This window comes from Limulus polyphemus, unplaced genomic scaffold (genome assembly GCF_000517525.1).
Source record: "Limulus polyphemus unplaced genomic scaffold, Limulus_polyphemus-2.1.2 Scaffold8110, whole genome shotgun sequence".
NCBI lineage: Eukaryota > Metazoa > Arthropoda > Merostomata > Xiphosura > Limulidae > Limulus > Limulus polyphemus.
In genome coordinates, this window is record NW_013673720.1 from 3306 (window position 1) to 17152 (window position 13847).

The window sequence follows — 13847 nt, forward strand, 5'->3', positions numbered from 1 at the left end:
ATATACCAGTACTACCTATATCTAGTAATACTAGAGCATTCGCCAAGGTACAGGATAGTTCTAGAAAGCAGAGGGCGTGAGAATAGTCACTTGATATCCCTGACGCAACAATACCAATCCATCCACGTACTTAAACTATACTGACATTTCCAGCAGAATTTCGGCTTTTAGCAAAAATAATCATAAAAATTATTTCTCGTTGTATCTAATGTCGACCTATACTTTACTTTGTCGTTTCAACTTTAAAGTTATCCATCACTGTGTCACCCAGTTCTAGAAACCGTCTTCTATAAAAGTCTAGTAGTCTGAAAGGTTTCCGTCTTTTCTTTCCTTTCTGCTTACAACAAGATGGATATAGAAATAAGCAGGCTGACTAAATATTTTACTTTTTCTTGTAGTCTCAGAATCCCCATAGTTTCACTTTCCCATGTAGAAGCCCATTCTAGTACCATTGCTGTTACCTCTATATAATCGTTGCGTTAAACGTTGTGTACATAGTGAGGTCGTTATATTTCTGTGGTATTAAGTCAATGGGTTGTGGGGAGATTACATATTGTTACGTCTATGTTCGTTTGTTAATTTCCCGTAGAAATTCTTTCCGAGAAACTTCAGCGATACAAGTTCTTTCTTAATTAAAACTAGTTTATTCTTTCTCGATACAACTTTGCAATACACAGAATTTCCACAGTCAGTTTAACTTCAACATACGCTAGAATTCACAACGATTCACGCATTTTATTTACGACTTGACTCGATTATCTGTCTCTATATCTGTCTAACTGCAATCCTTTGCCGGGCTTATATATACTGAAATAGATACATCTGGCAAACACGCGGGCCTTCACGATCCTTCTAGAAACTCATCACGTGTTACCAGAGTCACGTGACTTCCACTGTCGTAACAATATCTATGAGATTAAATTCACGCCTAGCTGCGTTTTGTTTGCACGTGTTTTTTTGTTGTTTTTTTTCTTATAACAAAACCATATCGGGCTATCTGCTGTGTCCACCGAGGGGAATCGAACTCCTGATTTTAGCGTTGTAAATCAGAAACTTACCACTGTCTCACCGGAGGGCTTGTTTATAAATATATATGATATTTTTAAACTTTGACTTAATCTGGGACAGGACTAAAACTGAAAGTATATGTATGAATATATGCTTTTTTTTATAACTAACTGTTTTCTTTTTATCAGATGGGAAAAATTATTCAAAAAGTTTAGATGTTTATGTTCATTTGTAATAGTGTGTTTATTTGGTAACTTAACGATTTATTCATTAAATTTCATATTCAAGGCTTTTAAAATATTTCCCCGAAGCAGAATGAGTTTTAGGTTTTCATTTGTCCTTGGTAGTGTTTCCAGTAGGCGGAGCGGAGAAGAGCCTGTGAACTTGTAATTTGTCATGTGACACAGAAGACGATTGCATTGGGTGATGTAATCTTTCAGGTCTAATGCTGAATTTTATTTAAAGCAATGGTAGTATAAGCCGTTTGGCCTTGGTGATAGGAGGGGGTAGCATCTGGCAGTTTGCAGACAGTGCGAGGATAAACATTAAAGTAAGACTTTAGGAGCAAGTGTTCACGTTCAAAAGTCTGAGGCACCGGCCCGAATTGAAGTAAACACTTTTACGTCAGGTAACTTGTAAGGGAAAATGTTAAATTAAGATGTAGTTAGAACTTAGAGGGATTCGGTAGCTTTGGTTCTGTTTTTCAGTGTCTTTACAAATTAAATCGCAGTGAAATACGTAATTCCAAATAAATTGTTAAAATAGTCGTCTCTAAATCCAAAAGCGTAGTAGGAAAACGTAGCGTTACCGGGAGTACGACACTGGGGCTGTTGTGAACATTCTGCCTTGATAGTTGGAGTTGGACTCTGGAGAAAATAATCAGAGTACCGTTACTTACTATCAACGACTGCGTAGTCTATACATACACGTTTAGATACGTGAATAGTAATAGTTTTTCTCGGAAATGTAGATATATGTTAAAACTACTACTAGATATACTATGGACATCGTGGAAAGTGTGTAATGTATTTTGAGTGAGTGACGGTAGTGACACTGCCACTGACGAATGTGGACCTTCTAGACAGTATGTGCTGTTCTTTTGGTTGATAAATGTACAATCATTGCCATTGACATTCTGGTGTGTATAGAACAATACAAACTTTAGACGATGTAGAAAAAAATCTGAATAAACACACCCTGAAGTTTGAAGCATAAAAACATGTTATTTGTTACTGTATAGTGTATACATTCTGGTTTGTACGAAGCAGCAGGGACACATTACCTGTTACTGTGTACATTCTGGTTTGTGCGAAGTAGCAGGGACACATTACTTGTTACTGTGTACATTATGGTTTGTAGGAAGCAGCAGGGATACAGTACTTGTTACTGTGTGCATTCTAGTTTGCAAGAAGCAACAGGAACACTTTACTTGTTACCTTGTAAATTCTGGTTTGCATGAATCACCAGGAACACAATCGCTGGTGACTGCATGAATTCTGAGTTATTTGCAGTAGTAGAAATATTGTCACTGGTTATTTTAAATTGAAGTCCATAAAGAATAAATACCAGATGTATTACATAAAAAGTAAGAGTACATACAGTGGCTACTGTCATCCAAATATAGAAAATATAGATTACAAGATTTGGCAGGGATTGGATTTCTCAAATATTCAAATGATACAGCTCTGATTTTGTCAAAATTTTAAATCTTTAGTTTATTCTGTATATTTCTTTACAGACATGTGCATTAGAAAAACAATTTATTTTTTGATTTTTAGTTTATTATAATACATTTTTATGTGCTTTGACTTAATATGTACAAGTAAGGAATGTAGACTAATGTATTTCAGGTATTTGTAACAACTTCTTACTGAGGGTTGGACAGAATATGGCAGTGTATAAAGATGCAGTTGTTATTGGTAAGTAGTTTTTCATGTCTTCATAATGTTATCAGTGTGATAGTGAAACATAATTTTTTTGTTTCATTTATTGGTAAAAATGTTTACCTTTGTTTCAGGTGACTTACATGTAATGTTGTTTCATATATGTACAATTGTGTAGTATTTTAACAGAGCACACTGACATTTACACGATAAAAGTTTAATTATTACTTACAACAGTTATTTTTTATTATTTTCATCAACCAGTTTTGATTTTTTTCCAATATATCAAGTGCTTTATATGACAGTCTTAGTCATTGTTGAAGATCTAAACACATACAGACAAGTAAGGATTATAAAGTCACGTGTACAGTTACATAGTACAGGTAGTTCTGTATTCCACTTTCATGCTGAGGCTTCTCATCATGCACTTGTGAGCAGATTTTGTATTGTAAGGTTTACAATCATATGAGCTCACACTGGCTTGCAAGTCATAAAATATACCATAAACAGCTAAGAGTTGCAGTTTAAAGTGATATCAATTCAGTTTGTTCAATGATAAAGGTTTTCATTCATTATGTATTAGTGGAGAAGTATAACTATGTTTGTAACCACACCTGTCTTTGTGATCTTTCATAATCTAACCTGCATTACAGAAATGTTAAAAAAAAATAGAATTGTAAAAAAAAAAAAGAAAAGGCTGACTGTAGAAGTTTTTTAATATAAATGAGCATTTGGCTTATAAACAAAACTTACTGATTGTATATCCCTATATAGCAGTATAATAAACTATAAGGGGTGACTATTCTTATTATTGACCTACTGAAGTTTCCAACTGGCCAGTGTCTGATTAGTTATTGCATGTAAACTAGTGTGTTTTTGTATTATCTATTACCAAAAGATTCAAAGAAGAAAGTTGGAAAACCTGAAATACTGGTTTGTGATGAAAGAGTGAGAACATAGTTGTATAAAAACAATATTTAAAAATATGTTTTAGGTTTAACACTGTACCTGAATAGTCATATTATATACAAATCTGGATAAATGTTACAATTATATCCAGTTGTACACTATACAAAGTTGAACTTGGTGTATAGTGTACTTGTGTAGTCAGATTCTACACTTCACACATCTGAATAAATGATATATTTTACATGTGTATATGTCATAATGTACATTATAGTTCAGGGGTAATTGTAACCAAAGCAGACAAATGTTCCTTACTATAAGGGATGTAGTGCTGCTGGAGCATTGCTCCAGAACCTAAAATTGGAGCTGAGTCCTGACACTTCAAAAACTAAAAAATATGTATGTAAATAAATAAAATATTCAATTTATGCCCAAAATTAGATTCTTTGCATAACCAAATACTGGCTATTTGTGACCCCCCAATGTCCACTGGTAGAGCTCTGTCAGACTGTCCAGCACACACACACACACACACTATCACTTTTTCCTCAGGAGCTGACATCAAGCACTGTGCAACTGCTTTAGTTCAAGAGCAGGTGTCAGAGCATTAAAACATTGAAATGTTTTTTATCCTATGTCACATGCTTATTAACACACATAAGTATAGTATTAAACACTTAGTAAAATGCATTTTACAATTATAACATAACATAATGTTTAGGGACAACAAGGGACCTATTGGTACATCTCAGCTGTCCCATCCTCTAAACTGAACTAAAACTATTTTTAAAAAATCTTAAAGCAGCCCTTATCATTTATATATTTATCAAGCTTTCTCATAAACTCACTTACATTACTGCCTCCACAATATCCAAAGGTAACCCATTCCAGATGCCACCACCCTGTTAGAAAAATAAAACTGTCTTAGCTGAAGATGGCTCCTACCTTGCCAAAATTTATATGTCTCCTGGTTCTACTATTCTTACTATTACTTAAAAATAGTAACAAGTGGCTTACATATCCAATCCTTACTTCCTTAAAAACCCTTGGGGAAATGTTATCTGGAGCAGAAGCCTTATCATTTTTTTAAACTTCCCAATTTTTTCTTAACCACCTCAGAATTAATGCAGTCATCTTTTTTTATCTTGTTTCTATCTATCAACTGTTCAAGATGTGGAATACTGCATACATTTTCATTAGTAAAAACAGAAGAAAAAAGCAAAATTTAATAACCCAGCCATCTCATAATCATCAGAAACAAACCTTCTTTTATCATTCCTCAAGGGTCCTACCCCATCATTACATTTTGTTTCCCCATAGTGTATTTAAGAAATCTTTACTGTTAATTTTTACATTTTCAGTCAACCTTTTTTTCATACATCCTTTTTGATTACCTAATTTCCTGTTGGACCAACTTTCTTGATCTTCTATAACCTTCTAAATCTTTCATCATATCAGCCAATTTAAATTTCTTAAATTTGTGATGCTTTTCTTTAATTTTTTCTCTTATACACTTTGTGAGTCAACCTGTTTTTTTATTTGTAGCCACTCTTTTCTTTCTATAAGAAATATGTTTATCATGAATATTTAAAAAATTTCCATATTTGACCAGTAAATACTCTATATTTAAAATGCACATATTTTTAAATGGCTTATTATTTACATCATATACAGTGAAGGTAGCTTTTTTTTTAATTATTCGTGTTAGCAGAACAGAAGGTGTACAAAGCATTACAAAACTAAAAGTGAAAACGTTGTTGATACTGCAGTGCAGCTAAAAATGTAAGAAGTTACTAAGATATGTATTTTTAAAACTTGTTTTAATAGTAGTGATTTTTATATGATACTCAGCTGTTTTTTTTTTAACTCGCTGTGAAGTTGAGTTGCACGTTTTCTCTCAGCAATACATGTGTATTCAGTTAGTACTAATGTAATTACTCTCAAATAATCAGTGCTGCATTTATTTCTCTATCTAAAATGGACTCATAAAAATAGAAATTAGGTTTTGAATATGAGATCTTTACCCTGGTGGTGGCATTATAAATTTTGGCAGGGATCCTGCACAACAAAAGTTAGCATTACACCATTGCATACCATGATATTTTATTACTGTAGGTGAATTAGTGATCCTTGGATCATGGCAGATTCAAACATGTACAATTTTTCCTATGAATCGCAAAATCATTTGAAAGTCATCAAAGTTGGTTGTAACTCAAATTATTATTATTTGTTTTTCAAGCACCAAGGTACGCAATGGGCTGTCTGTGCTCTACCTACCATGGGTTTTGAATGCCAATTGTAAGCATTATAAGCTTTCAGATTTACAACTGAGTCATTTGGGGGGGCTTCAAATTATTAAGATCCATGAATGTACAGAGACAATAATCTGTAATAATAATTTTCACTTCATATAGGATTTTTGGTAGAAAAAACATGGAGAAGATATAAAAATGTTTCAAGGTGACTTAAAGGTCATTTAATTAAGGTAGAATATAGCAAAACAAGTTGATTTTTTTAAACATTCTTATACTGAGCATTAAAACAATGCTGTTTTGCAAAGAATTTTTAGATATGTATTGGTTATTAATTTACCTGTTTGTAGTTAATGCTTTAGATAAAGAATAGACTTGTAAGTGCAGTAAACAATTAAGGAATTTATAAAAATAATTCATATAAGAATATTAAACAGTGCATTTACATGTATATGCATCTAATGAAGTAAAGCTAGTAGTAATATATTAATATTCTGACTTAATCTGAGACAAACCCAGTCTGGAAGAGACTAACCAGATTATTTGGAACAATATATAGGTCAGTTGAAGGTCATTTCACCAAAACTTTTAGGGTAAACGTTTTTATACTAAGGGGCAGTGTGGGAGGGCATTTCAGTTTGTAGTATAACCTTGGGGACCATATGACCTTGTTTGATTGGGATAGTCCTGGTTTGGACATCTCTGTCCTGGTGTCCTGAAGAGATTTTCTTGGACATATCAAATGTCCCAGTTTTAACTTACTTTTTTTTTATGTTAAGTAACTCTATATTTACCTAAAAATTCCAAGTTTTCCTTAAAACTAGTAATCTACTTTTTGGCTAATATTGTAATAACTAGAAACAAAAAATAAAAAAAAAATTAACCAACATTAATGTAAAGTGTGATTTTAAATTTATATGAACAATATAAATGATACCCTACTGGCCTGTTGAAGTAACTTCAACAGTTACATGATCAGTCAGTGATATGATGTTCTTGGACTTTCCCACCACTTACATTGAACATTAGACTATGAGATCTAGACAGAGTGATGCTTAACAGTGTCCTGGTTTGATCACCTGACATTTATGGTCACCTTGCTATAACACATACTTCAATTGAAAACATCGAGCCTTGAGTAATTGAGGAAAACAATTCTATGTTCCATGTAAAAATGTTACTGTTTATTGCTGAATTACTAAAAAATTTCCTCCTCATCACTATAAAATTGTAAGTCTGTTGATATGTTGGAATGATCAGCATGGCGTGTACGCAGCCCTTTTTATTCACTCTACATTTACGTAACTCTGTGCATAAAAGTTTGGTTTTACAGCATGTACACTTTAGGATGCAGCTGCAGTACACAAGTGCAGTGACTATCTGTGGAGCAGGTTTCAACATCGTAGTTTCTTTCACTTATGTATTATTTTCTTCTTTCTATCCATACTTGCATGATGATGGAAGAGAAGGTTTAGCACAATCAAGCATGAGCTACATCATAGACTGATATGCAGCCCTCCAGATGTGCTGCAACAGAGCGGCTTGCTTTAACTTGAGAAATTTTAAACAGTTGTCATAACAGTTTTGAAAAATCAGTTGTTTTGACCTATATATATAGATGATGAACAAGTTCTTCTGTTGTTTGGTTGGTCGTATCGGTCACAGATATTGTCTTACCAAGTTCAGCAAAATCAGGATCCTTTTCAAAGGTCTAATCAAAGTATTCCAGCAACCCACTTTTCCTTTACCATATATTCTGACCAGTAAATTTGAAAAGATACATGGTAGGGCTACAGCCTTATCAGGACCAATTGCTTAGAAAATTGGTTTAAAAGCAATTTTCCAGTGCTTGAATCCAGTTCTGGTCACAATTGCTGATATTGTCTTATTGATGAAACATAAAAATTGCTAAGACAAAAAGATCTGTGTCAGGAGCCAAAATATCTACTATATAACCATATTTCACATCATCAAGTACATACAGTATCATGACTGTACTAACAGTTAACAACCTTTTACTTATTACAAGGTAGCCTTTAACACTTTATTCTGCTCTGTCATGGTCAGGGATACAAAATTTACAGTATGGTTTCAGTTTTGGTTGGACAAGCGCTCATTTGTTAGTGTTAGGCAATGTAGGAAAAGTATGTAGTTTGTTCTTAGACACAAAATTAGCTTCTGACTGTTTCTGTACACCACTAATTGCTCATTCATCAGCTGTTTTTGAGAACAACCACCACAAATACTATCAGTACACAGCAAATATATAATTACACCTTTAGTTTATGTGGATTTTTTGGAAGTTAAATTGTTAAACCCATAATTTGTTTTGCATTCTGCCAGAATTATTTTCATGATGTCCTAATAATTATCACCATACCTTATAAAATGTCTGGTCTGTTTATAAAAGGTGGATTATAACATGGTTTGGATTAGTTGTCACCCAAAGAGAAATAAATATTATTGGACGCTGTCACCTTTCGATGGGTAAATCGGGATTTTAGGCCAAACACGGGTAGTGTCTGATCAGGTTTAAGGAGTTAAACCACATTTTCAATCACCTTTCGATGGGTAAATCGGGATTTTAGGCCAAACACGGGTAGTGTCTGATCAGGTTTAAGGAGTTAAACCACATTTTCAATCATATTAGTGAATTATCTACCAGTAGATTTAATTAACTTTCATCATCATAAAATACGTTTTCTTAATTTGTATCGTGAACTAATACAGATATCCAAATGTTTCACGAAACAAAGTTGGAAGTTTAATTGTTACTGCAAGTTGCTAGGCAGTCTGGTTCTCTTACATCACACTCAAAGAAACTGTAGACAATCTACAACAAAGATAATGAATTATAAGATATTTCATTACCACATAGATAGATAAACAGGAATGAAAACTAATTCAAGTAATAATTTCCTCTAGCAACATTATTTGATAATCGATAGTGCTTACTTATTTTTCAGATGTGTTAATTTAATATACCTTGAATTGACATTGTATAAACAATTTTGTTAGTTTATACAATCCCAAAAATGGTTAGCAAGTTATAATATTAAAAAGATTTTATATAAATTATCATAAACATAGCATTTTTTTTTCATTTTACCTTTTTGTACAAAACAGTAATAAGGTATATTTAAAAAAATGTATTATATATGACATCAGAAACAGTATTTTTTTTTATCATTTTATCTTTTGGTACAGGACTGTATCATGCATTAGCTGCCCCTTCAGTTAAATTTTTTTTTTTTAATTTCTGTATTTGTTTTTTTTTTCAGTTTAGATTGGATGCAGACAGTCACTCAAATTAAGTAAATAAATTAAATTTCCTTTCTCTGATGCATATGAGGTATGGGTCCATTAATTGGCAATTAGTGTGCTTTCTTACAGGAAAGCTAACTCGTGATACTTTGAGATAGATGCTATCTTTTCTGTCAATGAATTGGATAATGGTTTGGGGCTGCCATACCCTTTCACTCAGATAACAGTGGGAAAAGGTCATGTGTGCAAGTTGCAGTTGTATAAAGAAACCAGATTTGTTAATGTTACTGTTTTAAGTATTTTAAACCAGGTTACCTCCTCTCAGACAGATTTTGAAAATATTTTAGACACTATTTAGATTTTATACTTGAGCGAGGTGTTATTTATATTTTTCATAAGATTTAAACTTAGCATTCTTTTTTGTTGTTTCTTTTTAACATCGGATTTATTTCAACTTTACATTTAACTTTCTTTTAGTGTAGCTTACAGGAGAGCTCACTCTGGACTGTTTGTAACTTTGATTGTTGTTGTGTATGACTGTATGTACTGTATCTTGACTCTTTCTTCATGATGAACTCGGTCAGAGTTGAGAGAGAAGCACAAACATGTACCTTGTGTTAAAGTATACCCTTCATATCCACAGTTAATGGGCACTAACTGACCTCTGTGTAGGATATCCATGTGCCTGGTGATCCACAACCTTAAGTTTATCTTGAAATAAAAACAAATATGTAATATTATTTAAACATTTTAAGGTTGTCTGTTTTTAATGAATATCTTTTATTTCTTGTTTTAACATATAGCATTTTTTCTTTCCTATAATGTAAAATGTGAGATTTTATGGCCAGTATCCTTAAATGACTTTGTGTTCCGAAAAAGTTTTAACCAAATATGCTTGAAAACTTGATACTATCAAGGTGTTAAACCTCCTTAGTTGTTGTTGTGTATGACTGTATTATGTTGTGTATTATGACAGCATGTGAAACTTTTCCCCATCTTCACAAGATCAAACAAAAGTACATTGAATATGTGCAGTTAAATTCTATACATCACACTAAACCGTAAAATCTACATACGTATTGTATTGTAAATATGAAATCAGGTTATATATTTCACAGGAGTTTATGTGTTTATAGCTAAGTTTAGAAAGAGGCAAATTATTTCTGGATACAAGGCAATACACTTGATTTTTCAAATTAATTTCATTTCTTCCTGTTTGTTCTTCTATGCAGGTAACGGACCATCGGCTATCACTTTATCATATCTTTTGGCTGGTAACATGCCTTACTACACTGCACAAAGCCATCCAGTTGGTTTCTTACACTATCGTTTGGAAGGTTTACAGCAATCCATTGTGGACATGGTGTGTATACTTATTTACATATTACAAAAATTATAAGTTTCACTGGGAAATGCTACTTTCTTTGATGAAGTTCATCATAAATGTAACATTAATTGCCACAGTAACTTATTTCACAGATGTATTTAGACCTTGATCTTGATTTTTACTTCATAAATTTTTATATGATGTACATTTTAGCATTAAGTTTATAATAAATGTTTTTAAAAGTTTAAAACTATCTATAAATTTGGAAGTATTGTACTAAAATTAATTTGAAAATTCTTAATTACTCTTGTGTTTTATATTACAGGACACTAAATTTTGATATTTATGCCATTGACACTGATGTTTGTTTTCTAGCTGTACATGTATATTATGAGCTCAGCAAATGTTTTTCCTCAGTCTTTATCTACCTGATGTTTATATGAGATTTTTATTACTTATACTTGAATAATTTAATAATGAATAATTTAAAAATAAGAAATTACACCATATAAAATTACAATAATAATAACCAACACCATGTGTAGAGAACCTTACTAAACCCAACCTAAAGGTTAATGGTTGAATGCTTCTACCATGTCAGTCCCAAAAATGTATTTTTATAAAGTCAAGCACTTGTCAGTAGAGGATGTTTTGGACCATAGTGAATACTCCCAGCCAATACTGATAGGAAATGTATTTATCACATATTTAATATTTAGCATTATAGGTGTTGCACAGGGCTAATAATTAAACAAATGAATATAAAATATTTAATATTCTTTAGTTTCACAAGCCTGAGATTTTTTTTGTTATGGTCAGTAACCAAAACTTATGTGTTAACTAGTATAGGAACATTTCAGAACTATTTCCCATGATACCTCAAACAAATAATATATTCCTCCTTCTTGACTATTTTTACTAATTCAGGTATACTTAAGGCTTTATTAAATGTGATGAAAGTGACTTGTATACTAATGTACTACAGTGAAGCTAGTAATGTGATGTGTAGTTGGATATGTGACGTGTAGATAAACTGTAGTGAATGTAACAATGATACTGCAATGTCAGTGAAGGTGACAAAATATTTGTCACACAATTGCTTAATATAGGATCTGCAGTGGCTGAGTGAAGGACTAGAAGGCCGGTCCAACAATCCTGTGTCTCTACTCTTTGATGCTCTCAGTCATCCCGATGCTGACCTGGGTGTGGAGCAACCATCAGTACTGAGCTGGTATTATCAACCCAGCAAGAAGATTGACCATGTGGTGTTAGGAAAGGGACCTCCTGGTGGAGCATGGCAGGTGAAATGTTTCACATTATAATTAAAACTTGTGTAAACATAATGGACTAGGTCAAAGAAACCAGACTGACCAGAAGGTTAAAACTTGTACACAAAATTCTATGGCATTAGTAATGTATCATCTGTAATATATTACACTCTTTCACGTCAGTTATTTACAGTTAAAACATAGTTAAAAATATGAAACTATGAAAAAAATAGTAATCATTGGACTATTAGTCTTACATCAGTAACGGAAATATTTTATTAAAATCTGATAAAAATGCTTTTCAAAATAATTTAACAAAGTTTAAAATTTTGTTGGATAGTCAATTGGGTTTGACTAGGGGAAAATCTGGTCTTATTAACCTTTTGACATTCTTTGAAGGAGTTACTGCTATATTGATGAGGGTAAGGGTGTGGATTTGATGCATCTGGATTTTTAAAAAGCACTTAATAGGGTGCCACATAAGTCTTGTTAAAAAGTGACATTTATAGATATTGGGGATAAGCTGGCTCATTGAATAGAAAAATGGGTGAATGGAAATAAGCAGAGAATTGTTATAAATGGGGTTCTGACAAACCAGAATAACGTCCCAATGGGGTACCTCGGAGCTCAGGATTAGAAACTTTGTTCTTTTCAGTTTACATCAAAATGACAGATGAAGGAACGCTCATTGAATTACTTGGATTTGCTGATGATATTAAGGAATTGAGTGTTGTTAATTGTGAGGAAAATACTGTTGATTTACAAAAGTATTTAGACTATTTAGTGAGTTGGCTTTTAATTATAATGAATTCAAGGTAATGAAGGTGGGTTGTAATCTAAATTATAAATGTAATTTTTATGGTAACTACGTTTATAGTGTTGTGGTTGACAGTCTTTTAAGCCATCCAAGTAATGTACTGTCATGAGTGGTAGTGTAAATAGGATTTTAGGTTGTATCTACATAAATATTGAATATAAGTCTATAGAGGTTATAATGTCATCGTATAGGTCATTGGTTAGGCCACATTTAGAGTATTGTGATCGGTCTTGGGAACCTTACCTTAGGAAAGTCATTTAACTGTTGGAAATGGTTCAGAAGAGGGCTACTAGGATGAAAAGATTTTTGTAAGAGAACAGGTTGATTTCTCTGAAATTGTTTTCCCTTGAAAAAAAGAAGAGTTAAGAAGGGATTTGATTGAAGTGTGTAAGATTTTAAATGGAACTGATATCGTTGATGCATCATCTTTTTTTGTACTTTGAGAGTGGTTGGACTAGGGGGATACAAATATAAATTTTGGCAAAATAGGAGTCATCTTTGGCTCGAACAGTTTTATATTTTTTAACATGCTGGTTGGCCTGTGAGGTGGGTTGCTTCAGACTTGGTGGATGCAGTAGAGTTAAGGGAGTTTAAAGAAAGGTTTGATAAAGATTTTAATGATAAGGACAAGCTTTGAGGGTTGTTTTTTTTAAGTGTAATGAATGGGGGTGGCGCAGATGGACCAAAAGGTCTCTTGTTGTCTGTAAATTTACGTTATGTGATTTCAGTGATAAATTGATTAGATCATCAGTAGATAATGTTGAAGCAATATTTCAAACTTCAAAAAACTGCTGTGTTCAAAACATTATCTTATTCATTTTTCAATTATTAACCTTGATATCCCTTTATTATTATTATTATACATCATAATTTTCATTATGATATTAATTCGTCTTAATTTTAAGCTTTCTAAGAAATCATTTACACTAAATCTTATCAAGTAGGAGCTAAATCTGCATAACATAATGTATACTAGAATAAATGCATCTAAGGTTAAATGTAGTATAGTTTCAAGTCACACAGTGTTATTCATATTCAAAGTGTTTTGCAGTAAAATATTCTATAATTGCTCTTTATTTGGTAAATGTTTTAAATTAATGTATATATATATATATATATACA

At 32.4% G+C, this 13847-nt stretch overlaps 1 protein-coding gene across 4 annotated transcripts in view; it reads left to right on the forward strand.

The window, feature by feature from the left end:
- Window positions 1-1435: 1435 nt before the first annotated feature.
- The window catches only part of LOC106475118 (oxidative stress-induced growth inhibitor 2-like), an 18518-nt gene continuing 6106 nt past the window's right edge, over window positions 1436-13847 (forward strand). The window contains exons 1-4 of one of the 4 annotated variants that reach the window (XM_022379322.1): window positions 1436-1643; window positions 2859-2927; window positions 10546-10676; window positions 11750-11941. In XM_022379322.1, coding sequence (XP_022235030.1) covers window positions 2897-2927; window positions 10546-10676; window positions 11750-11941 — 354 coding nt within the window. In that variant the 5' untranslated portion in view covers window positions 1436-1643; window positions 2859-2896. The remainder of the gene's footprint in view (window positions 1644-2858; window positions 2928-10545; window positions 10677-11749; window positions 11942-13847) is intronic. The other 3 variants (XM_022379321.1, XM_022379323.1, XM_013935817.2) reach the window with 3 other exon arrangements.